Source organism: Myotis daubentonii, chromosome 20 (assembly GCF_963259705.1).
Source record: "Myotis daubentonii chromosome 20, mMyoDau2.1, whole genome shotgun sequence".
NCBI classification, from domain to species: Eukaryota; Metazoa; Chordata; class Mammalia; order Chiroptera; family Vespertilionidae; genus Myotis; species Myotis daubentonii.
Genome location: NC_081859.1, coordinates 3,281,846 through 3,308,785, shown reverse-complemented (window position 1 = coordinate 3,308,785; position 26,940 = coordinate 3,281,846). Strand labels below are relative to the sequence as shown.

General features: G+C 48.9%; 1 protein-coding gene across 1 annotated transcript in view; it reads left to right on the top strand.

Moving 5' to 3' along the window:
• Positions 1–26,940, top strand: part of FMN2 (formin 2) — a 126,799-nt gene that overhangs the window by 13,487 nt on the left and 86,372 nt on the right. The window contains exons 2-6 of the mRNA XM_059677745.1: positions 3,386–3,552; positions 13,166–13,316; positions 13,703–13,758; positions 19,273–20,876; positions 23,331–23,475. Of these exons, the coding sequence (XP_059533728.1) occupies positions 3,386–3,552; positions 13,166–13,316; positions 13,703–13,758; positions 19,273–20,876; positions 23,331–23,475 (2,123 nt within the window). The remainder of the gene's footprint in view (positions 1–3,385; positions 3,553–13,165; positions 13,317–13,702; positions 13,759–19,272; positions 20,877–23,330; positions 23,476–26,940) is intronic.

The following is a 26,940-nucleotide window of genomic DNA, read 5'->3' as shown; positions in this document are numbered from 1 at the left end:
TCGTTCCCTGGGGAGCGTGAAACCGCGGGTTCCTGGTGAAGCTCCCCAAATGACCATGCTTACCATGTCTGGCCTCCCCTTCGCTCTCCTCCTCTTTTAATATTAGCTAGCTAATTATGATCGTAGCAGAGGCACGATCACCTGCTAATTGTGATCTTCCTTTTGAGCCGCTGAACTTAAGAGCAGCCCCGTCAGAACAGCTCACACACACTGTCAGGGACTGCCACCCCAAGCAGGTACGTTCCTGGATTCCGAGAGAAGACTCCCCCAGGTTTATCCAATGAGAAGCCGGGAGCCAGTGGAACGCAAGGGGCCCCTGTGGGTACCTAGCAGGGAGTCTGGGGCTGCCGTGGGCCAGCCTGGGCTTCTTTCGAATCCTGCCGACTACGCCAAGTAAATGTCCATGTGAGACTGTCCAAAGTGCGAGAGATTTTTATAAAGATTTATTTGGGTCAAACAGAGGCTACTTCTGGAGGCAAGATCTCGACACACCAAGGTGGAATGCTTCCAGGAAATGACTCTTTGCAGCTTCTTTGGTGCATTTGGAATGAGGGAAGGTGCGAGAGAGTGAGGCAGGGATGGGATTACAGGACCTTTATGGTTACGTGCTCTCTTGAGGGTGGTCACACTTGAGCAGCAGGGGTTGGAAAGCGTGGTCACTCATTAATTAGAAGGAGAGGGAGGCCTGCAAGGGAGCATCTCAAAAGTGTGCTAACCTAGATGCACACACACAGTGGACAAGGCTTGCTGAAGGCCAAGATAATAAGCCTTTTCCTGAAGACGTTATATGTCTGGGGTGTGACTGCCTTTGACGACCTGCCCAGTTGAGAATCCACGATCACATCGCCCTGTGAGGTTACTCTTCCTCGAACTCCTTTTTTGTCCACACATTCCATGAGGAGGAGACAGACCATAGAGCAGTGGTTCTCAACCTTCCTCGTGCCGCGACCCTTTCATCCAGTTCCTCATGTGGTGGTGATCCCCAATTTCATTGTTTCAAGTTGAACATCATTAAAGCATAGCGATTCATCACAAAAACAATATGTCATTATAGATGTGTTTCCCGATGGTCTTAGGCGACCCCTGTGAAAGGGTCGTTCGACCCCCAAAGGGGTCGCGACCCACAGGTTGAGAACCGCTGGACTAGACACAGGCATTCAAGGGCTGAGCTCTCTGAAGAAGGAAGGGGCATGATGGGAAAAGAGCAGTTGGGAGGCCCTGGAGGAGGGATTCAAAGGTATTTACTTAGCATGGCACTGAGGTCCCAGGGGGTTATGTTTCCCGTTCTTCCACATCTATAATAACAAAAGCGTAATATGCTAATTAGACTGGATGTCCTTCAGGATGACCTTCAGACGAAGCTGGGGCTGCCAAGGCCTACTCTTGCACGAATTTCGTGCATCGGGCCTCTAGTTGCTCCATAATCCCTTTTGAAAAATTCTGGCTTGAAACATATTTACTCATGTGCTCTCACACACGCACACACATGCACGTACACGGAAAGAGTCCATCTCCCTTATTTTTGGTTATGCACAATACCTGAGTCATAGAAAAGCACTAATTAGCTCTAGGGACGTGTCAAATGGGTCTACTGTAATGATAACTGGTCACTTGAGAATTAAGGGCTGAGGTTTCCTAGGTGTTTGGTTCCAATTAGGTTTAGGCAAGCTGAAGTTCTATAGGGAAAAAAGATCCTTTATTTCCCCCTCAAAAAACATCCTGGGAGACCAAAGAATGTTCTTTAGTGACTTAAGGGAATGGAGAAAACAGCGGCCTCTTGCCCTGCTTGGTCATGCCACAGATCCAAGGGAGATTTAAAATTAGTCTTGTTTCACACACAAAAATAGGAAGAGGCATGAAAATTGCATTACTGGGGTCTTGACAGAGCTATTTATTATACATCTGAGATTTAGTTGTAACTAAACTATAGACCTGGGCCTGGTTTTGCATAGCCCTAAGCTAAGAATGCCTTTAAAAAAATATTTTTAGCCCTAGCTGGTTTGGCTCAGTGGATAGAGCTTCGGCCTACGGACTGAAGGGTCCCAGGTTCGGTTCTGGTCAAGGGCGTGTATCTTGGTTTCGGGCACATCCCCAGTAGGGAGTGTGCAGGAGGCAGCTGATCAATGTTTCTCTCTCATTGATGTTTCTAATTCTCTATCCCTCTCCCTTCTTCTCGGTAAAAGATCGATAAAAATATATTTTAAAAAATATATTTTTATTGATTTCAGAGAGGAAGGGAGAGGACGGTAGAAACATCATTGATGAGAGAGAATCATTGATCAGATGCCTCCTGCATGCCCAGCATTGGGGATCGAGCCCACAACCCAGGCATGTGCCATGACCGGGATTCGAACCGTGACCTCCTGGTTCATAGGTTGATGCTCAATCACTGAGCCACGCCGGCCGGGCTAAGAATACTGTTACATGTTCAAAATTGCTAAAAACAAAACAGAATATGTAACAGAGATTTTAAGATGTTTACGTGGCCTTCAAAGCCTATGTTACTTACCATCTGGCCTTTTACAGAAAGTTTGCATGCAGAGCCCGGTAGAGGTTGGTCTTTCCTTGCCAGTTCTGACCGCGATGTGAATGAGTCTTTGTCACAGGATCACATGGCGTTCATTCAGAAATCCTGAAAGTCTTTACTGAGGCTTCTCATGTGCAGGAGGCCAGGTGTGCAGGATGCTCGCTGGCTGTCAGAGGGCTTAGGTTTTAGTCAGGGGGGTAAACATTAAACAAATTGCACGGATAATTAATTAAAATAATGAAGGAGTTCTGAAGGCTATTTTGGTTTTAATAAGTGGTTTTAATCTAAATTTGAAGAATCACTTCCCTGCCTAGCCGGTGCGACTCAGTGGTTAAGCGTCGACCTAGGAACCAGGAGGTCATGGTTTGATTCCCCGTCAGGGCACATGCCCGGGTTGCGGGCTCGATCCCCAGTGGGGAATGTGCAGGAGGCAGCCGATCCATGATTCTCTCTCATCATTGATGTTTCTATCTCTCTCTCCTTCTCCCTTCCTCTCTGAAATCAATAAAAAAAAATAGCTTGAGCTATAATTCATAATAATAAAGTTCACCCTTTAAAAAAAAAAAGGCCGGCCTTCTTGAGATGGGAGAAGATGCGTGGCCCCCCGCGAGGCCCATCCTCTCTGGGGGCAGGAGGCAGGTGGGGGGCCGGGAGGGAGAACCAGATCTGCCCTCTCCCACGTGGTCACCGGGCCTCAGACTGTGTTCTGCGAGTCTGGGAGGCTGCTCTCTGCCACGTCCGTCGCTTTGGCAACGGTGTTGCTCCCTGGCTGTGTTTACCGTCGTCCCCTGTCCCCGGGGAGGGCTCCGAGGCAGGTGACCTGTCAGGGCTCCCTCTCACCGCCCTGTGTCCTCGCAGGGCGGACGCTGTTGGAGAAGCTGTTCAGCCAGCAGGAGAACGGGCCCCCCGAAGAGGCAGAGAAGTTCTGCTCCCGCATCATCGCCATGGGCCTCCTCCTGCCTTTCAGCGACTGCTTCCGGGAGCCGTGTCACCAGAACGCCCCGTCGAGCTCAGCTCCGTTTGATGTGAGTAGACGCCCGTCCGTCCCTCCCGTCCGGGGGGCAGGTGGCCGTCCGGGGGGCAGCTGGGATGTGGGCCTGCCCATCACCCGGTCACGATAACCTCCAGGCGGTGCCGCCTTCCTCCCCAGCCTCTCACCAGCTCAGTGTGTCTGTGTCCATGCTTTCTTTTTCTCACTAGGGTTTCCTTTTTAAATTAAATTATATTTAATTTTTAAAATATATTTCTATTGATTCCAGAGAGGAAAGGAGAGAGAGAGAGAGAGAGAGAAACATCAGTGATGAGAGGGAATCATGGATCGGCTGCCTCCTGCACGCCCCCTACTGGGGATCGAGCCCGCAACCGGGGCACATGCCCTGACTGTGAATCGAACCCGGGACCCTTCAGTCCGCAGGCCGATGCTCTATCCGCTGAGCCAAACCAGCTAGGGCAGGGTATCCTTTTTAAAAAAATGTTATTTTCCAATGACAGTTAGCATTCAGGATGATTTTGTATTAGTTTCACATAGTGGTTAGGCAGTCATCCGCCTTTACAAGGGTTCCCCCTGGCACTGCCAGTGCCCACCTGGCCCCATGCAGTTATTGCAATGTTGTTGCCTGTACTAATTCCCTGTGCTGTTCTTTATTTTCATCCCTGGGACTATTCTGTTACTACCAATTTGTACTTTTTTTTTCTTCCAGTTTGTACTTAAAAATTATTATTATTTGTAATCCTCACCCGAAGATATGTTTTTATTGGTTTTAGAGAGAGAGGAAGGGAGAGGGAGAGAGAGAAACATCCATGGGTTGCCTCCCGCATGTGCCCCACCCGGAGATCAAACCCACACCCTGAGAATATGCCCTGACCCGGAATCGGATTCATCCATGACCCTTGGGTGCATGGGATGATGCTCCAACCCCCTGAGCCACACTGGCCAGGACCCGATTGGTACTTCTTTTTTTGTTGTTAATCCTCACCGAGGATATTTTTAGAGAGAGTGGAAGACACACACACACACACACACACACACACACACACACACACATCATTTGGCTCACACGTGCCTGGACCGGTCTGGGAATTGAGCCCTTGACTCTTGGGTGCATAGGCTAACACTCTACCACAGAGCCACACCCACCGGGGCCCACTCTGCTTCTCAATCCCCTCACCTTATACACCCAGCCGCCCCAAGTCTCCCCTCCTCTGGCAACTATCAGTGTGTTTCTATTTGGTTTGCTCATTTATTTTGCTCTTGAGGTGCCACATAGATGCGAAATCATCCGCCATTTGCTTGTCTCTCGCCGACTTATTTCACTTAGCGCCATAGCTGCCAGGTCCATCCCTGCTGTCGCAAAGGTGAGATTTTTAGAGTCTTCTTAAATACCTTGGCCAAGCCTCCTTTCCTTAGCAGAGGGCCACTCTTGACCGGTAGCTAGCCTGCTTTCGTCAGTATCTCTGGCATTGCTGGTCACGGACATCCCTGCAGGAGCAGCTCCGTGGGGCCAGGGTCTCGTTCCCAGTGGCCACAGGTCTCCGTGGGCCCTCGGAGGCCATTTCACTGCGCTCGTTACTCTTCTGTGTACAAACTATTGACGTGACGCGGCGTTGCCTGCTTCCTACCCCAGCTGCCAGTCGCCAGGAGTTAATACTGTGGAACAGTAATCCACAAGGCCTATTCGTAATTCATGGATTGGATTAGCATTTTCCAGCCAGCGTGTCGCTAATCTGTCTTAGGGGTGTGGTACATGTACTGCATTGGTTGTGATGAGTCCATGGTACATGGATTTATCCTAAGAACAGTCAGGGTCCGGTTAGCTCTGAGCAGAGTTGTTCGTGAGGCAGAGTGCTCATCCAGGCGGGTTAGCCCCATTGCTTCCACCCCTACCCCCTACTCTTACCGACTTCTTCACTGTATGTGCTTTACATATATGTATGTATTTATATTTAAATATATGTATGGTGCAATGGCCGCACCAGTCAGGTTTATTTATCTTTACACGATTCTTCGTTAAAAGGGGGCATTTTTAGTCCAATTTTATTTTTAGTGATAAAATAGATTTATTTCATAAAGAATATAATAAGTGGATACGTATCAAGATGTTGCAACTTGCCCGGACAGCGTGGCTCAGTGGTTGAGCATCAGCCAATGAACCAGGAGGTCAGGGTTTGATTCCCGATCGGGGCACATTGCTGGGGTTGTGGGCTCGATCCCCAGTGGGGGGCGTGCAGGAGGCAGCTGATCCATGGTTCTCTCTCATCATTGATGCTGTCTCTCTCTCCCTCTCCCTCTGAAATCTCTGCTGTTCGGTCTAATTAGCATATTAGCTCTTTATTGTATAGGATATTTTAAAAACTCTTATTTCTTTGGACTCCAGCACATTTTTATTTCTACAATACGTAGTCATTTGTCCCAGTTTTCCACTCAGGGAATGGTTGTGTGACTGGGTCCTGAAGTAATCGGTAGCCAAGTTTTCATATATAGGCGTGTAAACTTGTGTGTTTTGAGATTATTTTATTTCCCAATCTGCCATGTGACCTAGTAAATTTCTAAAATGTGCTACCTTTGGCATATTTTACTTTAGAAGACAAAGCAGGCGATTTCCTACCCACTGTTCTGAATTCAAGAGGATTGTTGCGAAAGTAGTGGGGTTCTGATGGTTATCTTCCCACCATAGAGTGTTCTGAGCTTAGAAGAAATGCTGCCAGTACTTTTGTGGATTTTAGACTCATTCCCAACCACAAAGTGAATGGACGTTTAGAAAAACTGGTTTTTAAAAAACACATTTTCTTTAAGGCAGTCACACAGTTTTAAGGCCATGGCGTAACATTCTTCTTCGTGATATGTTTTGGCTTTCAGAACTTGGCAAACAGCGTGGGGTGACTCAGAACTCACTTTCAGTCCATAGGACGGACTTTTATTAAAACCGGTGCCTCAGCCCAACTTTCCTCGCCATGATTTTTCTTACCCGTCTCCTGAATATGCGTTGAATATTAATTAGTCTGTTGATGTGACTTGAATTTCCTGTGACCTTCCTTGTCTCTTCGCAAGAGCCAGGAGAAGAGTAGAATTGTGAGTCCCTGCAAAGTGGAGGTACCTTGGACCAAGAAAACATCATCCAGCCAGGAGCTTAGGGGTTCTGTCTTTCTCCCAATTTTTATAGCACTATGAAAACCTGAATGATTTATTCCCTTTAAAAAATATTTTTATTGATTTCAGAGAGGAAGGGAGAGGGAGAGGGGGAGAGAGAGAGAGAGAGAGAGAGAGAGAGAGAGAGAGAGAGAGAGAGAGAGAAACATCAATGATGAGAGATAATCATAGATCGGCTGCCTCCTGCACGCCCCACACTGGGGATGGAGCCCGCAACCCGGGCATGTGCCCTGAGCAGGAATTGAACTGTGATCTCCTGGTTCCTAGGTCGACCCTCAACCACTGAGCCCCACCAGCCACTGGAGGATTTAAGTGGGAGAGTGCAGTGTGATCAGATCCATGATTCAGAGAGAGCATTTGGGGTGCGTGGAGTATGGACTGGGGGTGCTCTATGGGGATGGCTCTGAGGAAGACATGCAGGAAGGGAAGTGGGAATAGGGGATGGAAAAGTGGGATTCTAATGATTCCCGGGTTAGTGATTGGCAAACTCCAGCGGACACTGGGCTCACCTGGAGGACTTGTTAACACCCACATCACTGGCCCCGCCCCCGAGTTTCCGGTTCTGCGGGTCTCAGGTGAAGTTGGTGCTGCTGGACCAGGACCACACTCGGAGGAGCACCGCTTTGGGAGATGGGAGTGAGCCGGCTCCGGGGCTTGATGGATGCATATGAAGGTGAGGGACAGGGCAGACGCAAGCACAGGCCCAGGTTTCCGGCTGGCGTGATGGGGTAGAGGGTATGCTACCTACTGTGTACAAAGAGGAGGAGCAGGTTGAGAGGACGGTTCAACGTAGGTCTTGCTGGATCTGAGCATCGGAAAGACGTGCGGAAGGGATTGGTCATTTGCATCCAGGGGCTGGGGGAGAGATGGAGGACTTTAGCGTGCAGATGACACCTGAGGCCATTGGGCGCCAGTAGAGTGAGGAGCAAGAAGCGCCCGACCTGCAGATGGACATTTAGGGGAAAGTGAATGGAGTGTGTGTGTGTGTGTGTGCGGCTTGAAGGAGACAGATCAAGAGTGGTTAAAGAGGTAGAACCGAAGAAAAGATGAAAACAGTGATATGTCAAGTGTTGTCAAGAGGTCAAGGAAGATAAAGACCGAAAAGTAGTCATTGAATTTACCCGAAGTTATTGTGAATAACCTTGTAGAGAGGGAGTTGAGTGGGCGCCGTGGGCGCTGCCTGAATGGGAGGGCGAGGGTGTTGGTGAGGAGATGTAACGTTCTGTCCTAAGCGCTTTCCAGATATTAATTCATCTGCTCGCCGTGACATCAGTACAGGTGGTTTTGTGTCCGGAGAAAGAAACAGAGGGTGGGTTCTTGTGTGGAATGGAAGCTCATTTCTGCTTCTGTTTTCTTTGTCTCTGTTTTGTTAAAGCACGCGGAGGTGCGGATGGGAGGGATTCAGTCAGAAGGAGATGTTGAAAGTTGGGGAGAGAATCCAGACTGTTCTGCCCCGAGAAAGCGGGAAGGGATGGATGCTGGCCCAGGTGGGGGTTGGCCTGGGACAGGAGCAGGGACACCTGGGTGAACACAGACGTGGGAGGGAGGGTCCAGAGGGATGGGGGCGGGCTCCTTCAGGTGCATGCTGGGAAGGTGAGGCAGTGCTGCTGGCGGCGTCCTCCTCGGTGAACCAGGAGGTGCCACCTTCTGCACTGGGTGAGTGAGGGGTACGGGAGGCCGGGTGTTTAAGAAGTAGAGGATGTTCCATTTGGGCACCACAAGAACGGGACTGAGAGCTGAGTGGAATGACGGAGGGACGCTGCGGAGGGCAGCGACGTGGAAGGTCATGGCTCTGTCCCAGCACTAGGGATGGCGAAGGTAAAACTTTGCACGGATCGGATCTCAGGTTGGCGTTTTTGCCCAGGTGGATACATCTGTTTAAAAAAAATATATATATATATTTTATTTATTAATTTTAGAAAGGAAGGGAGAGAGAGAGAGAGAGAGATAGAAACATCAATGATGAGAATCATTGATCGGTTGGCTCCTGCACACCCCACACTGGGGATGGAGCCCACAACCCAGGCATGTGCCCTGACCGGGAATTGAACCGTGACCTCCTGGTTCCTAGGTCGATGCTCAACCACTAAGCCAGGCCGGCTGGCCAGGTGGGTGCGTCGTGATGGTTAGTGAGGGTGAGAGTTGAGGATGTTGGTTTGGGAGTGGAGGAAAGGGCTGGCTACAAGTTAGAAGACCAGACCAGAGGGCGTGGGTGGTGGAAAGCAGGGGAGGGAGGACTTGCAAGTCCGGAGGAGGAGAAGGTTGAGAGAGGATGCCGACATGTATTTTCCTTGACAGGTAAAGTGGGTTTTGGTGATGACGTGGTGGAGAGTGTAGCCAGGTGAGTGGACTGCTGCCTGACGTAAGGTGAAGGTCAGATCGCTTTCTGATGTGAAAGCTGAGCCCAGGAGAGGGCAACCTGCCCCTCATATGGTTCTGTGAGCCCTGGCCCACGTGGCCCAGTTGGTCTTCCTATGAACGGAGAGGTTGCTGGTTGAATTCCTGGTCAGAGCAAACGCCCGGGTTGCAGGCTTGATCCCCAGAAGCAGGCAGGTAGGAGGCAGCCGATGGAGGTTTCTCCGTCTCCCTCTTCCTTCCTCTCTCTCTCAAAATAAAAATAAATAAATAAAAATATTTAACTATATTTTTATTGATTTCAGAGAGGAAGGGAGAGGGAGAGAAAGAGAGAAACATCAATGATGAGAGAATCATGGATCAGCTGCCTCCTGCACGCCCCACACTGGGGATCGATCGGCGCAACCCGGGCCTGTGGCCCTGACCGGAATCGAACCTGGGACCCTTCAGTCCAAAGGCTGGCGCTCTATCCACTGAGCCAAACCAGCTGGGGCCTTAAAGAAAATGATTTTAAAAATAGTTTTGTAAGCAGCAGGCATGGGATTCCAACCCAGGAAGGCTGACTCCAGAGCTTGCGTCTTTTCTTCCATCTCTCACTGAATCCTGTTGATGCAAAGGCGCATCCAGACACATCCAGACACATCCAGACCCTGCCATCACTTCGTGGTGAGCCACCTTCATCCAAAGTCGGGGCCCATGCGGTGGCCCCCTTAGCAGCCTGGGGGTTCCATTCTCACCCTCTCCCTGTCCTTCCCCGCGAAAAGGGTGGTCATTAGGATATTAGGATAGCACCCCAGCTTCACGCACGGCCCAGGAGGCCCTCCGCTGGCCACCTCCTGGCTTCGTCTGTGGCTTCGTCTCATGTTTCTCTCTCCCCCCTGATTTTGCTACCAGGGGAGCTTCCCAGAATTCTTACTAATTCTTGGTCTCCAGTGTCAGAGTCGGATGGACTGGGTGTGAGGTTGGACCCTGGATGCAGGGATGTTTGATCAGCGAGGTTTGGGGCAGCCTGGCTCTAGAGAACGTGTTCTGTGGGTGTTAGTTGTGGCTTAGATGTGGGAGCTGTCCGTGGCCTTTTTCTTGAACTCCAAGGAAGTCCTGTCTTTGAATTCTCAAGAGTTTGTAGCTCCACTGCTGTGCTAGAACTAAGCCTAATGATGGAATGTTTTCCCTCGGCTGCTCATTAAGCCTTTGGTTCACTTTTTGTGTGTAATTGAGAAGCTGCTATGGGAGAGAGAGAGAGAGAGAGAGAGTAGAGAGAAGAGAGAGAGAGATTTGGTCCAGGTAGTTAACAGAATCTACAGTGGGACTAATGTTACCTTCCTTTAATTTCTTACAGGAACTCTCTCTGTTGAACTCTTTCATTGTTCTTGTTTGAAAAAAACTTTGAGAAATAGAAAAGGCAGATATTCAGACCTGGAAATATAACCGAATGAAACTTATCCTAAAAAAATATTAAATTTAATCCTATATGATGTTGTAACACCAGGTAAAAATCGCCAGGGATTTTTCTTCCTTTTGCTTCTTCCTTTATATATTTATAAGCATGTTCTTTTGAAATATACTTTTGAAGTACAGGGGGTTGTGGAACATTGGTGTTAGAGAAAATGAAGACAGAATAAAATCAAAGTTTCCAATAACCCTATAGAAAAATTAAAGTTTTTTCAATAACCTTGTCTATTGGGTATGCATTATAGATTAAGGAGTTACTATGAATGCACATGTGGATATAGACAAAATTATTTCTGTAGATTCATTTTTACAGATGTTTTGACATCTACTCTTGCCATATACGCCAAGTATTTCTGAATTTATTTGTAAGCCGTTTACTTATTTAATTGTACATCAGGTGTTGTGCATACACTAAGAATGTTACATTATTCCATTTCTTTATCCTGTTGATTCTAAGCATTTCTTCTACAGTAAGTTATTCAATTGCAGGTTGACTTTTATTCTCACATTTTTTTCCCAAGGAGCATATTGGGTTGACATTTCCCTCTTCGCACGCCTCTCAGCTCAGCATATCCGCAAATATAGCAACTGAGGTGCTGAATTTCAGTCAGAAATAGAACTCAGCCTCTTTTTTGTCATTTCTCCTCATTCATGCCCAGGGATCGAAGGATGAAATGTTTCGCTCTGCCCTCTGCTGGTGACTTCAACGGATGGCAAGGGAGTTCACAAAAGACGTAGTGCTCCATTCCAAGTTTACAGAGCGGCCGCAAGATAGTTTAAAATTTCAGCCTCGCCAAATTCATTGTAATAGTTTTTATCTTTAGCGAATTAATTATTAATTTTAATTGTTGTATTGGATATGTTGGGGTGACATTGGTCAACACAATCACGTCTCGGGGGTGCAGTTCCATACTACATCGTCTGCACACGGCGCTGTGCGTCCACCACCCCAAATCACGTTTCCCTCTGTTACCACTTGTCCTCCCTTTACCCTCTCCCACCTCCACCCCCTTCCTCTGGCAATCACCACTCTGTTATCTGTCTATGAGTGGTTTTTTTTAAAAAGCTTTTTAAAAAATATATAATATATTTTATTGATTTTTTACAGAGAGGAAGGGAGAGGGATAGAGAGTTAGAAACATCGATGAGACAGAAACATCGATCAGCTGCCTCCTGCACACTCCCTACTGGGGATGTGCCCACAGCCAAGGTACATGCCCTTGACCGGAATCGAACCTGGGACCCTTGAGTCCGCAGGGCGATGCTCTATCCACTGAGCAAACCGGTTAGAGCATGTTTTTTTTTTTTTTTTTCTTAATCCCTTTACCTTTCTCACCCAGCCCCCCTCCCCTCTGGGAGCTGTTAGTCTGTTCTCTGTATCTACGAGTCTGTTTCTGTTTTGTTAGTTGAGTCTGCCCGTTAGATTCCACATATAAGTGAAATCATATGGTACTCGTCTTTCTCCGCCTGGCTTGTTTCACTTAGCGTAATACTTTCCAGGTCCATCGGTGATGTCGGAAAGGGTAAAAGGTTCTTCTGTTTATCACCCCAGGCATGTGCCCTCACCAGGAATCGGTGAACCAAGACCTCCTGGTTCACAGGTTGACGCTCAACCACTGAGCCACACCGGTCGGGCAGGTTCATTCATTTTTTTATGGTTTTCCTCCCACACACGTCCCAACCTGGACCCAAGATAAGTGGGGTTTCCTGGCCTTTTGTGTCCGTGCAAGGAGGCTGTTCTGGCCTGTGATGCCCACAGTCAGCCTGTCCTAGGCTGGCGCCTCAAGTACTAAACAGGTTTTAAAGGGACATCATCTTCCCATGGATTAGGGATGCGTGTCCAGGGAGTCCTCCTGCCTGGATTCTCTGATTTTATCATTCCCTGCAGGCCACGTGGCATCTCCACGTTCAAGGAAACCGTAGATTTTTCTGTAAAAAAAAAAAGAGATGGAGCCTGGCCGGTTTGGCTCAGTGGATAGAGCGTCGGCCTGCGGATTGAAGGGTCCCGGGTTTAATTCCGGTCAAGGGCATGTACCTGGGTTGCGGGCACATCCCCAGTAGGGAGTGTACAGGGGGCAGCTGATCAATGTTTCTCTCTCATCGATGTTTCTAACTCTCTATCCCTCTCCCTTCCTCTCTGTAAAAAATCAATAAAATATATTTTTAAAGAAAAGAGATGGAGGCAAGCATTGTTAAGAAAATGAAATGAGTGTGTGAAGGAAGGTGTGTGATGAATCTACATTGGACTGGATAAAATGCTCTTTTCATGTCTTATACAGATGCAGATATTTACAGGGTGGGCGAAAGTAGGTCTACAGTTGTAACACAAATAAACGATACAATAATCTATAACAGTAAAAGGGTAATATGCTAATTAGACCGGACGGCCGACCAGCGGAACGACCCTCCAGACAACCTTCCCCATGAAGCTGGGGCCGCGAGGGCTGAGCCCCTTGCATGAATTTCGTGCAACGGGCCTCTAGTGAATAAATAATAATCCAAGCATAAACTCTGTGTTTTATCTATGCACAACCGTAAACCTACGAATGCCCACCCCTGCATACGTGCTTCCCACATGCACACTTAGGTTAGGAATGATGTTGTAACATCAGCCACATGGATGTCACTTCTTCAGTGGTTGAACGAATAGCTTTCACATGTTCATTTTCATTTTTTAAATCTAGCAAGATCAGCTTTACACCTGGGCTGCCGTTAGCCAGCCCCCCACACACTCCCTGGACTACACGGAAGGGCGGTTTCCCAGGCGAGCCCCGTCTGCGTGGTCACCCCCCGACGCCCCCGATGAAGCGCCCGGGGCCCAGGACGCCGAGCCAGGTAGGCCTGGAATGTTCTGAAGGCGCGTTGTGCGGACTTCAGCGAAGTGAGCCAGCTAAGAAGTGAGTGGCTCAGCAGGTATTTTCTGGCCCAAAATAGACACCAGCACTTGAGAAAAGTCACTACGATTGACGTGTCAAGAGGGCGTAGGCCTAACTAACCCAGTTTTAAAAGGAACGATGGTGTGAGTGTCGGTCAGAATACATGTGTCTTATCCACGGAAAAGCGGTCCTGTACTCAGAATACAAAAGTATAATCAGAAGATAAGCTGGGTGTTTTGGCTACCGATGGTTACAGATAGATTTTACTTAGTTTTATTTTCTGATCGAAGAAAGGGGAAAATTGGATCTATAGTAGATTGATTGCTTTCTTCCTTTCCAACCCAGAAACGCAGCCTGCTGTTTTGGAAACTCTGAAAAATTGCTCAGATGCTGTTCATCAGGTAAGATCTTTTTTTTTTTTTAATTAAATATATTTTTTTATTGATCTCAGAGAGGAAGGGAGAGGGAGAGATAGAAACAATCAACGATGAGAGAGCATCATCGATCGGCTGCCTCCTGCACGCCCCACCCTGGGGATGGAGCCCACAACCCGGGCCTGTGCCCTGACCGGGAATCGAACCGTGACCTCCTGGTTCCTAGGTTGAAGCTCCACCACTGAGCCACACCAGCTGCGCTAAAAATTTATTTATACATTCTCCCAACTATGCTTTTGAAAATAACTTAGCGCTAGCAATTACTGAGGAATGAAGAAGTGAGATGAGTGTCTTCTCTCGAGTGTGGTCTAGTAGAAAATAAGAAGACAGACTGGGTTCTAGGCGTAGCTCTAGCCCTACTTAGTGTGTACACATACCTGGGCTACTTGGGACACAGTGTTGTTCTCTGTGAAGTTATAGACTTTGGTGATTTTTGAGGATTTCCCAAGCGTAGAACGATTTCCCTTTTGAAAAGAAGCAGCCCTGCCTCATACATGGTAGTTGTGCGCCCCCTGGAGGAGAAATGAGGATATAACCCGGGTCAGGAACTTCGATTTATAATTCACTGTGCTTTCAAAAAACGTCATTAGGTTGGTCATTATCCTCAGAGTAAAGACATTCTTAAAAGAGCGTCGTCAAACGGGGTTTCCCAGCGTGTTTTCGTCAGAGCGGAGACCTACATGAGGCTGGGCCCTTGGAGACGTGTGGTGACTCAGCCGATGGCCATTTAATTGATCTTCTAGTGATTAGCCAATAGTGACTAAGGCGAAGCAAGATAAAAAGAGGTAAAGAAATACAGTTAGGAAATAAGTGAGGAAAATAGTGCCTTCAAAAATATTCTCTCATTGTCTTTCCAGCTCAAACAATTTTTCTGGAGGCCCAACTAAATTGTGATTTGAGATTCTATATTGGATTTTTCCCCAAATTCTTATTCCCGAGGCATAGCTTCCTGAGTTCTTTGTTGGATATGATAACGCTGATGAAAACTCGGACAAAAAGTCGTCTGTCTTATCGATTGCGATAAAGCACGTGCGACAGCGCTGTCTGTATCACGATCCCAGCTGTCGTAATGTAACCTATATATCCACGCGCATAAAATGGTAGTGGTTTTCTGTTTTCCTCGCGCTGTCCACCATGGTAAAATATACTGTCCTAAGCAGAACACTCGGTGAGCTGAGTGAGTTCAACACATCGGGCGTTACGGCTCAGAAACCCAAGGGTGAAAACGATTGATTTAAATGTCACACCTACTCTTCCTGTGGTCGCTGAAGGGGCTAGGGAGCTGGAAAACGTAATTAACTAATGGAGAGGAAAACATTTGTGGGCCATTGAGGATATTTTTCCCATGGATTTTTAGAGAAAGTGGAAGGAAGGGAGGGGGAGGGACAAGGAGAGAGAGAGAGAGAGAGAGAGAGAGAGAGAGAGAGAGGTGAAAAAAACACATTGATCGGTTGCCTCCCTGGGATCGAACCTGCAACCCAGGTACCTGCCCTTCACTGGTCATCCAACCCATGACCCTTCAGTGTGGGGGCGGATGCTCTAACCACTGAGCCTGCCGGCAAGGGCGCAACAACAACAAAAAACCAGTCACCCAACACCATGCCATTTATAAGGATCAGGCGTCAAGGCAGGTTTGAGAGGCATAGAGACCGCTGAGCTGCCCTGGACGTCTTCACTTTGTTGAATTTTTTCAGAGAGGAAGGGAGAGAGATAGTCAGAAACATCGATGAGAGAGAAACATCGATCAGCCGCCTCCTGCACATCCCCCACTGGGGATGTGCCCGCAACCCAGGTACATGCCCTTGACCGGAATCGAACCCAGGACCTTTCAGTCCGCAGGCCGACGCTCTATCCACTGAGCCAAACCGGTTTCGGTCTTCACTTTGACTCTTAACGTCGGTGGGCCCACTCGTGTCCATGTTACTCACCTTAGCGCTTCACTCCTCTTTTTTTTTTTTTTTTTTTTTTAAAAAGTCCTTTTCTTTTTCCTGTCACTCTCCTTGCCCTTCCCTCCTCGGTCACTAGATGGCAGGTCTGCATCTCTGTAACTGACCCCTGGGGGAGCGGGGAGGGAAGGGGAGGGGAAGGGAGGGGATGGGAGGGGAAGGGAGGGGATGGGAGGGGAAGGGAGGGGAGGGGAGGGGAAGGGAGGGGAGGGGAGGGGAAGGGAGGGGAGGGGCGGTGTTCAGCGCTGGGCTTCGGGAAGGAAGGCGTTTTCTGGTCCCTCCCGGGGGCCTGCGCACCTCTGCGCGGTGATGCTGGGGATGCAGGACCTGCCGGGTCGGGCCGAGCCCAGAGCATCTCTGCGTTCCTGTCCCGCTGTGCACGCAGGCACCTGTGCTCGCCCTCCGAGCTCCCCGGGAGTTATGGGATGAGTTGTGACTTGTGCGCTCTCCCTGGAGTTAATAATGCAGAGAGAGCTCCATATCCCTAGAAAAACCACGACTCACGAAGCCTTTTCTTAGCTATGGGGGTGGGGGTGTAAGGGGGAGTATGGGGGGGGGCTGGGGGGGAGCCGGTGGTGTTGCCAGGGAGTCTGATGCTTAAAGCAAATGCAGCTGCTAGCCCTGCCTCCCCGGGCTTCGCTGTGGCCCCTGGAACGAGGAAGCTGGGAAGCGAAACTGCATTCTCAGGACCTCAGTTTACCCATTGGTTTATTTTTTATTGATTTCAGAGAGGAAGGGAGAGGGAGAGAGAGAGAGACAGAAACATCAGTGATGAGAGAGAATCATGGATCGGCTGCCTCCCGAACGCCCCCTACTGGGGGATCAAGCCCACAACCCAGGCATGTGCCCTTGACCAGAATCGAACTCGGAACCTTTGAGTCCATAGGCCGGCACTCTATCCACTGAGAAACACCAGCCAGGGCTGTATACTGATTGTTTTAATATCAAGTAACATGCTCTGAAAATCAGTCTAAAGAATGATTTTATAAAACTGAAATAGGACTGCCTTTCAAGTCAGTTTTTTATTCTTTGGCTCCAGGGTGCAGACTCGATCCCCAGTGCGGGGTGTGCAGGAGGCAGCTGACCCATGATTCTCTCTCCTCATGGATGTTTCTGTCTCTCTCTCTCCCTCTCCCTTCCTCTCTGAAATAAATAAAAAATATTTTAAAAAAGATGTGCTATGATTGCTAGTCATGCGTCCTAGAATGCCAGTCATGTAGCCTTAGAATTTACCAGAACTTGACAATCTGAATATAACTTTCATATAATTAACGAGAAAAATTAATTACACATCTCACTAGCATTTACAAAGTAAATGGCCGCAGTGTTAACTTACCAGTAAGTGGCTTTGATATTCTAGTCTCTGAAAGGACCTTGCTGACATAAAATAATAAAGTTTCAAAGACAAACAAGTTAAGTTTTTGGCAAAAGCTTTCTTTGAGTGTATCTTGGCTTCCTTTTTGACAGTTTTAGCCTTAACGTTATGCTAATGTTTTCCTTTTTTTTCTAGGAATCAGATAATCTTGTATTTAGAGAAATATTTGGGGTGAACATTTTATTTTTTCATGGCAACTTGCATTCTGTGACATGCGAATGTGTAAACAATTTGTGAGAACTAGCCATCACCACCCACGTATAAGATTATACGGGAATGGAGGAATGTTGGCCGACCGATTGCACATAGTGTCCAGCCAGCACAGATGGCAGCCTCTACCACTTAGAATGGTTTAGACGTTTGAAATAATACTTTTAAGTACAAATCGTATTGAAATTGGCAACCTGTAAAGTATATTACATTCTGTGTTGACGCTCCATAATAGATGCCTGTTTCCTGCATTTGTAAGGATGTACCCATTAGATCCATTCTGTCCAAAATTACGAAGACACTTTTTTTTTCCCTCTTAGAAATGCATTCATTTTAATTTTTAATCGTGAGAGACATTAGCCTTGGGGAGACGCACACAGTTCCTGGAAACGCCGTGAGAGTCTTTCCGAAAAGTGTAGAAGAGAGAGCAGCAGTCCATTTCTCTCGTGTGGAATGCTCTGAGGAGCTGATGGGCCTCTTGTCGAGTTGTTCCCTGAAGGGATGGGAGATTAAGTACCAGGCCCAGGACACCAGGGCGCAGGCTCCCAAACCCAGGTCTTTCCATGGACAGCAGAGCGCCTGGCAGACGCTTCGAGATGAAATCTGGGCTTGTCTGTGGGTGGGCCCTGAGAGGAGGGGAGGATGTTTGCTGAAATGGCCAGAGAACAGACAGCATTTTTCTCCCATCCTATTGACCATGGAAGTTTTTTTTTTTTTTTTAATAAACCTCTGGAAAAAATTCTATATAACCCGTGTAGAAATCAGCTCTTCCTGCTGACAAGCAAGGCTCTCTAGAGAGTTCTACAGACAGCGTCCTGGCGGCGGTGACTTGGTGCTGATAGCCCCGGATAAGGAAGGCCAGATAAGATTCTTTGAAGGCTCTTAGCTGCCTTCAGAAGCAGAAGCCCTGTGTCCAGCTGGCTGCTCTGGAAGAATGGACGGCCAGCCCTCCTTGATAGGCGAGGCCTGTGGCCGGCAAACTGCGGCTCGCGAGCCACAGGCGGCTCTTTGGCCCCTTGGGTGTGGCTCTTCCTACGCCTTAGGAGGACCCTAATTCAGTGAATTACAGTGTACCTACCTACAGAGTCTAAGTTTAGAAAATTTGGCTCTCAAAAGAAATTTCAGTCGTTGTCCTGTTGGTATTTGGCTCTGTGGACGAATGAGTGGGCCGACCGCTGGGCTAGGCAGGCAGTTCGGATTTGACATGAGCTTCATTGCTCTTTCCCTGGGATGGACAAGGAGGATGGTCACCTTGATTGCGGGCTGGGGTTTTGCAGGTAAAGATAGAGCCGTGGAGAGGAATAAAGATTTTAGCACATGGAGTTTTGTTCTCTCTGCAGTCAGGACTATGTAACAAGCAGCTTGTCTCACCCCCTACTAGCTCTCCATGTTTTCTGTCTCTAATAATTATCTCTAGAAAAACAGTTCTCTCTCTGAAACCTTCAGAATGGTCAAGAGGAAACTGATGACGTTCTCAAATACTACAAAAGTTGACCATCTTTTTATAAAAGATGTCCTATATCATGGCATTAGCTGCCTCCCTGATGTTCCCTGGCTGGGTCGCTATTTTTCACTAATGTCTATACAAATATATAAAGTATTTCAATACATCGCTTGGGAAAGCACGCCATATATTCTCTAAGTTGTCCCTGCTCAAAGAAATAACCACAACAAACAATTATTTAAGAAGTAAACTAGGTTTCTTTTTAATTTCTTTCAACAACAAGGGTTACTTGAACCATTTAGACATGAGGGTGGCCCATACATTGCCTTAGGCAAAACGTGAAAATCAGCGTCAACGTGACATCCAGGGCCTGAAACGTGTGCATAAGGTGTATGCTCGTGCCCATAGGGATATCTACAATATTTAAATCCATTTTTTGCTTAATGCCGTCCGTTTTTTTGGAGTATTCCTTACTTTCTATTTAACTATGTCTTTGTTGCCCTCAGGAAGTTGCAGACATTGGATCTGAGGGACAGGCCACTGTGATTCAGCAGCTGGAGCAGACCATTGAGGACCTGAGGACCAAAATAGCTGAACTGGAGAAGCAGTGCCCTGTCATGGACGCGGAGGTGGCCGGCGGCCGTCTTGGGGTTCGGAACGGAGAGGCACCCTCGGACGATGTCTGTCTTGCAGCTCTCAGGTTAGGAGAAGAGCCTGGCCGGCACCAGAGGATTTTCCAGGCCAAGTCCATCCAGACGTCCCCGACCGAGGAGGGCGGGCCACCCGCGCGGCCTCCTGCCACGACACTGCCAGAGGGCCCCTCACCGTCCGGACCTCAGACAAAATTCTGCTCAGAGATTTCCCTGCTGGTGTCTCCGCGGCAGATAGTGCAGCTGGACGCCCATCAGCCGGGGCAGCCTCCACCGCCTCCACCCCTGCCCTGGGCTGAGGGGCCAGGCCAGGCCCGGCCACAGTCTTCCCAGCCTTCCCTTCAGACTGAGTTGGACACCAGCCATGAGCCGTCTGTGGCATCGCCCTCGGGACACAGCCTCAGCATCCCGCCCCCACCACCTCTGCCTTGCACAGCGTCTTCCGGCTCCACCTTCGGTGTGGGCACGGGGGCTCCCTCCCCTCCCCCACCCAGTACACCTCCTTCTATGCCTAGTACGCAAATGCTGCCGCCCCCTCCCCCACCTTTGCCTGGTGAAGAAATACCTCCTCCCCCTCCTCTTCCTGGAGTGGGAATACCCCCTCCCCCTCCTCTTCCTGGGGTGGGAATACCCCCTCCCCCACCTCTTCCTGGGGTGGGAATACCCCCTCCCCCACCTCTTCCTGGGGTGGGAATACCCCCTCCCCCACCTCTTCCTGGGGTGGGAATACCCCCTCCCCCACCTCTTCCTGGGGTGGGAATACCCCCTCCCCCTCCTCTTCCTGGGGTGGGAATACCTCCTCCCCCTCCTCTTCCTGGGGTGGGAATACCCCCTCCCCCACCTCTCCCTGGGGTGGGAATACCCCCTCCCCCACCTCTCCCTGGGGTGGGAATACCCCCTCCCCCACCTCTTCCTGGGGTGGGAATACCTCCTCCCCCACCTCTTCCTGGGGTGGGAATACCCCCTCCCCCACCTCTCCCTGGGGTGGGAATACCCCCTCCCCCACCTCTCCCTGGGGTGGGAATACCCCCTCCCCCTCCTCTTCCTGGGGTGGGAATACCTCCTCCCCCTCCTCTTCCTGGGGTGGGAATACCTCCTCCCCCTCCTCTTCCTGGGGTGGGAATACCTCCTCCTCCTCCTCTTCCTGGACTTGGGGTTCCCCCACCTCCCCCTTTGCCAGGTGTGAGTATCCCACCTGCTCCAGCTCCCCCTCCCGGTCCTGGAACTGGCATCCCCGCAGCCCCACCGCCACCTGCGCTGCTCCCTGGCCCCGGGCCCCCACAAGCCGGGGGCAGCACTTTACCAGCACCACACGCGTGCGGGTTTCTCCCCCCGCCGCTGCCCACCGGCTGGTTTGGATTGGGGATGAGCCAGGACAGAGGGAGCAGGAAGCAGCCCGTAGAGCCCTGCCGGCCCATGAAGCCTCTGTACTGGACCAGAATCCAGCTGCACAGTAGAAGGTAGCGTGCGCGGGGCTCCGCCCGGAGTGGGGGCACCCCTCCCCCGCCTCTTCTTCATCCCCCCTTTTCCATTCGGAGGATCCCTTATTTTCTATTTAACCCTGTCGCCGTTGCCCTCAGGAAGTTCCAGAGAGGTACTTGCCTTAGTCACTCAGGAAAATGACAATCTAGTGCCCTTTTCAGTACTGTTCTCAAATTTGTCTGTAGATTTTTTAAGCCAATATTTAGTGAAGCAATCTGCTATTTAAAATTCTACTTTCTCAGAGGTATCAGAAAGGATAGAACGAATGGCATGTATGTATCAATGTATACGGTGTACAGATACCTGTCTGTCTAGGTATTGGCTGATCTTTTAAAGATGGAGGGGTATAGATTTACTTAGCCTGCCTGCTCTGTTGCCTCACTCGGACACCCGCCTTATCCGTGTGAATCAAACCCTTACACGCACGGACTCGCGAGGGTGCTGTTGGCGTGTGTTTGGAGGGGCGGGCTTGTTGTAAGGTTGCATTTTGTCTATGGCTGTCTTTTTCCACACAAATGTGCTACACAAAAATGCACGTACTCACCCCCTGGGTGTGAGGCCACTCAGCTTTGAGAATTTTATGGCCCTTTCATAGAAGATGGGTGGCACAGCGTGAAGTCTTGAAGTCATAGTTGGGAATCTGTAATAATAAAAACGTAATATGCTAATTAGACCGGACAGCTGAACGACCTTCCAGACAACCTTCCGGACGAAGCCGGGCTGCGAGGGCCGAGCCCCTTGCACGAATTTCATGCATCGGGCCTGAAATAAAAGAGAAATAAAAGCCCTCTCAGTGCGGGCAATAAAGGCAGGAAATGTCTGGTTATAAAAGAACACCTGCCCCCAGGTATGTGGGTGGCGTGTTACTCATCCATGCACAGTCCATGGACTGTGTCCCCTGGTCCCTGGGACACACGGCTGTGGCATCTGCCAGTCCGAGAAAATATATGCACTTTGCAGGATCCCTTGAATTTGGCTGGTGTGATGTGGGATGGATTCAGAAGTAGGATATTCATCAGGCTCGTTCTCATTTTTTTTTAATGTTTTTACTGATTTGAGAGAGAGGAAGGGAGAGAGAGAGAAACATTGATGTGAGAAACATTGATCGGTTGCCTCCTGCATGCCCCCTACTGGGAATGGAGCCCGCAACCCAGGCATGTGCCCTGACCAGGAATCGAACCAGCGACCTTTGGGTGCATGGGGTGATTGATGCTCAACCAACTGCACCACACGGGCCAGGGCTGTTTTCATTTCTTACATTAATATTTTTTCTCTTTGCTGAATCATACATAGTACTGAAGGGGGAGAATGTATATATTTTGACTACTTCTAACTTGGTCACTAATTCTCTATGTAGTTGCCGTTTACCTGTATATGTGGATGCATCTATTTTAAACTATGCCCCAAACTAATTTTATCCAGATAGAGGAAGTGTTTTTTTCTTTTTCTTTTTAAAAACGAGTCTACCCTTTTCAGATGGTATTCCATGAATCTGTAGCTACTGTGATGTCAGCTAACAGCGGCATGATGGGAAGTGGTAGGGAGATGAGGATGCTGCCTGGATCATGACGTGATTTCTTCTCTCGCCTGGGGAATAAGAGTCAAGTTGTGGTTGCGAGATACCAGACATTTCCTGCCTTTATTGCCCGCACTGAGAGGGCTTTTATTTCTCTTACTAGAGGCCCGGTGCATGAAATTCGCGCACTGGGGGAGGGGGCTCTCTCAGCCCGGCCTGCACCATCTTACAGTCCGGGAGCCCTTGGGGGATGTCCAGGACCCCTTGCTCCTTACCACCCGCCTGGGTGGGAATACCCCCTCCCTCACCTCTTCCTGGGATGGGAATACCCCCTCCCCCAGCTGCTCCTTGCTTGGCTCGCTGCTCCCTTGCACTGCTGCGGAGGTGGGAGAGGCTCCCGCCACTGCCGCTGCGCTCCCCAGGCGTGAGCCCGTCTTCTGGCTGAGTGGCACTCCCCCTGTGGAAGCTCACTGACCACCGGGGGCAGCTCCTGTGTTGAGCGTCTGCCCCCTGGTGGTCAGTCCGCATCTTAACGACTGGTCGTTCTGCCATAAGGGTCGCTTAGGCTTTTATTATATAGATGTTTGTATACACCAACTTGATCACGGAGACTTCCTGGACGTTATGATTTCCAAGCAGAGGTTTCATTCTGCGTCGATGCTATTTTAACTTTCTCATCAGCGGTCTTAAAGAAAAAGAGTATTCTCTCCCCTTCCCCCTTCCTTCCCCCGGTGCTGCCTTCCTTCCCGGCTTCCTCTCCTCCTTTTCTTTTCATCCCTCGGCCCTTCTTTTCCTCCCTTCGCCCTCCGTGTGGCCTCTCACCAGCGCGTGCCACAGCGCAGGTTGCCCGTGGACGGTGCGCCTGTATGAAACGCCAGCTCATGGCTCCTTCAGTTGATGTTTTGCTTAACTTTAGAGACTCTGGTGCTTCGCTGATCTGGGAAAAAATCGAAGAGCCGTCCATAGATTGCCACGAGTTCGAGGAGCTGTTTTCCAAAACCGCAGTAAAGGAGAGGAAGAAGCCGATTTCTGACACCATCTCGAAGACCAAGGCCAAGCAAGTGAGTACTTGGGCGTGTTTTCTCCCCGTGGCCAGCGTTTCGGGCCTCATTGTGACCTCTCATTAAAGGAGTTGCTTGGAGAGTTCATTCGTTACCTTATTCTGATCCTCTGTAATCATCAAAACCTTATTCACGCAAAAGAGAAAGGAAGGATTTTTGCTCATTCGTGGAATCTAAATTCTATTTGGAGCAGAGGACGGGGACGTGTGTTCTCAACTCGCCTTCCCTCTGAGGTTCCGCACTCTGTTCCCTGCCTCCGTGTCTCTGATCCACTCCGTTCATCAGTTTATTTCGTTAATTAGATTCCACAGCTGAGTGAGAGCACGTGGTACTGGTCTTTCTCTGACTGGCTTATGTCACTTAGCATGTATGATCTGGAAACAGCCCAAGTGCCCATCGGTAGATGAGTGGATAAAAAATCTATGGTACATTTATGCCATGGAATACTATGCAGAAATAAAAAAAAAAGAGAGAGAGAGAGAAGACTCTCTTACCCTTTAAGACAACGTGGAGGGACCTGGAGAGTATCATGCTAAGTATTATTTTTATATATATTTAAAAATAAAACGCTCCCCCCACCCCATTCTCCAAAGCGTTTCTAGGTGCTTCTTGAATCATTTATTCTCATTGCTCAGTTTTCTTCCTGGCGACATGTTCCATATATTTTGTCCCCCCCCCTCCCCCCCAGGAAATATTGTTCCCTGTGTTCTGTATTTACCATGAGTGTCCTAACCCTTATGTTCCTGAGTCTCTTTCCTCTGCTTGTTCTCTTACCTAATGTGAAATCATAGGCCACACTATGGACTTAACAGCCTGCTTTAGACATTTTTTTCATACACTTACAAACTTTTTTTTTTTTAGCCAGACCACTGAGCTTCTAATGTTTCTAGAGGAACAAGTACCGCGCTCTTAACTGTGCTGAACATTTTAAAATATATATATATTTTTTATTGATTTTTCTACAGAGAGGAAGGGAGAGGGATAGGGAGTTAGAAACATCGATGAGAGAGAAACATCGATCAGCTGCCTCCTGCACACTCCCCACTGGGGATGTGCCCGCAACCAAGGTACATGCCCTTGACTGGAATCGAACCCGAGACCCTTGAGTCCACAGGCCGACGCTCTAGCCACTGAGCCAAACCGGTCAGGGCTGTGCTGAACAGTTTGCATTGTTCCATCACCTGCACTCGTTTCTGTGTTCCATGCTGAGACTCAATGAGCATTTCAGTCTTGCAGCCGGCATTGCATGCAGAATTATAGAATGGGTGTTCAACACATGACTCATTCCAAAATAGCAATTAATTTCTGGTTTGTTTTGGGTTGGCGCTCTTTTTTCTTCATCCAGCTTAATAAGTCATGTTTGCCATTCTCCGGCATGCTAGTATGCTTTCACAGATTTCACTGCCTGTTTTAATCGCCATGCTGCTCCCCGCGCGTAACAGTCTCCTATAGGTTTTTCTTTTCACGGGGCCACCCAGGACTTCATGGAACATGTTATTGTCATCACTGTGTGGTCTTGCTGCTCTGCTCCTATATTTATTTTATCTTTTCCGCGTTTACTTCCACCAACATTGTATTTTTAAACTGTGATCGTTGTCAGTTTCTAGTGGTTTAGGTATTGCCCACGCTTTTTTTTTTTTTTTAAAATATATTTTTTATTGATTTTTTACAGAGAGGAAGGGAGAGAGATAGAGAGCTAGAAACATCCATCAGCTGCCTCCCGCAGATCTCCCACTGGGGATGTGCCCGCAACCCAGGTACATGCCCCTGACCGGAATCGAACCTGGGACCCTTCAGTCCACAAGCCGACGCTCTATCCACTGAGCCAAACCGGTCTCGGCTGCCCATGCTTCTTTTATTCACCCAACTTCCACGGACACTTAAGAAATGCGAGTTATTAGAAAACTATTGCGTAGGGGCCCAGCATCTTTTTAAGTGTTCTCCTCAAAGCACGCGGATCCATCTCTCTTGCTAAGAGTATTTTATTGAATTTTTTTTTTAAATAACACAGAAGTCATTTGAAGGGATGAATGTAGGGTCTTTCTATGAAGACACTTGCTAAGGTTCACAGGAAAGCTGACAGTTGTTTCTTATTCTAGAAAGCTCTATGTAGTCGTCTTGGACGAGGTCTCAGGATCCCTTATTACTTAGGGGTGAGACCATACTATTCCACCCCTCCTCTTCCTGTATTTTCACACAAGGAGGTGCAGGGGGCGGATCCGAAATATTGGGCATTGATCTGTTCCCAGGCCTGACAACCCAAGTGGGCCATTCCCGTGATGTGATCAGAAGTGGGTTTCTGACAACTATCGGGATACCTACCTGTGACGATCTGTGTCTTTCATGGTCTCTTTAAAGCAGCGGTTCTCCACCTGTGGGTCACAACCCCTTTGGCGGTCGAACAACCCTTTCACAGGGGTCGCCTCAGACCATCCTGCATATCAGATATTTAGATGATGGTTCATAACAGTAGCAACATGACAGTGATGAAGTAGCCACGAAAATAACTTTATGGTTGGGGGTCACAACATGAGGAACTGTATTTAAAGGGCCAGAAGGTTGAGAACCACTGCTTTAAAGCCTGGGGTGAGTCACCTTTTGGGGGGCTGAAGAGATGTGGGCAGGGATAGAATTGCTACCGTGCCTGAATTCATCCCCACCCCCCGCCCTGGGTCCTTTAATTAATAAGGCATCTTTAACGCATTGATAGCTGTGATCACCGGTTCATTACTTTTCATTCATTCTAGCCAGACTAGCCTTTAACCCATAGTGTCGGCTGGTTTTTCTAGGTGGGGGGTGGGGGGGAGGAAAAAAAGGCGGATGACAACCATCCCCCCACCCTCGCCATGCTTCCTCCCTTCTTGCCAGTGACCCCTGGAAAGGGGAGGGAAAGGGGAGAGGGCCAAATTGTCCTCACTGGGCCGCCCTTCTGTGGGGGAAGATAGCCAGTGTGTAGCGAACTTCCAGGAAAGGGGACCCCGTGGAGAAGAAAGGGGGTGAGTCCTTAGAAGGGGTAGTGAGTGCCTTGCATGTACGGACGCCAAGTGTGTCTCTTTCAGCCCCAGTCCAGCCTGAGTGTGCACGTGTGTTTCTCTTCTCCCCTAGAGACATACGTTACGCTTGTCATAATTGTGCTGCTGGAGAGTAATCGTATGCCTTCTGCTTTCGATGTGGAAAAACCTTCTGTTGTTACCAAAAGGATATGTGTGTATCCATCTCCCCGTAGATGAGTTCCCGTTAGAAATGGTGATGAGTCAGATGAGTATAATGCCTGTATTTCCGTGGCCCTCCTGAGGGAACTGGCGTATTCTCTTCTCCACGGGCTAGCTTCCTGGCCCCATTCCCCAGCCGTGTTTGTCAAAGCAATCGTACCGACTCCAATCAGCCTCTGTTCTGCCTCTACCTCAGTTACTAGCTTTTTGGCTTCCAGTTCAAAAACTGGAAAGGGAGGAAAAGAGGAAGCCT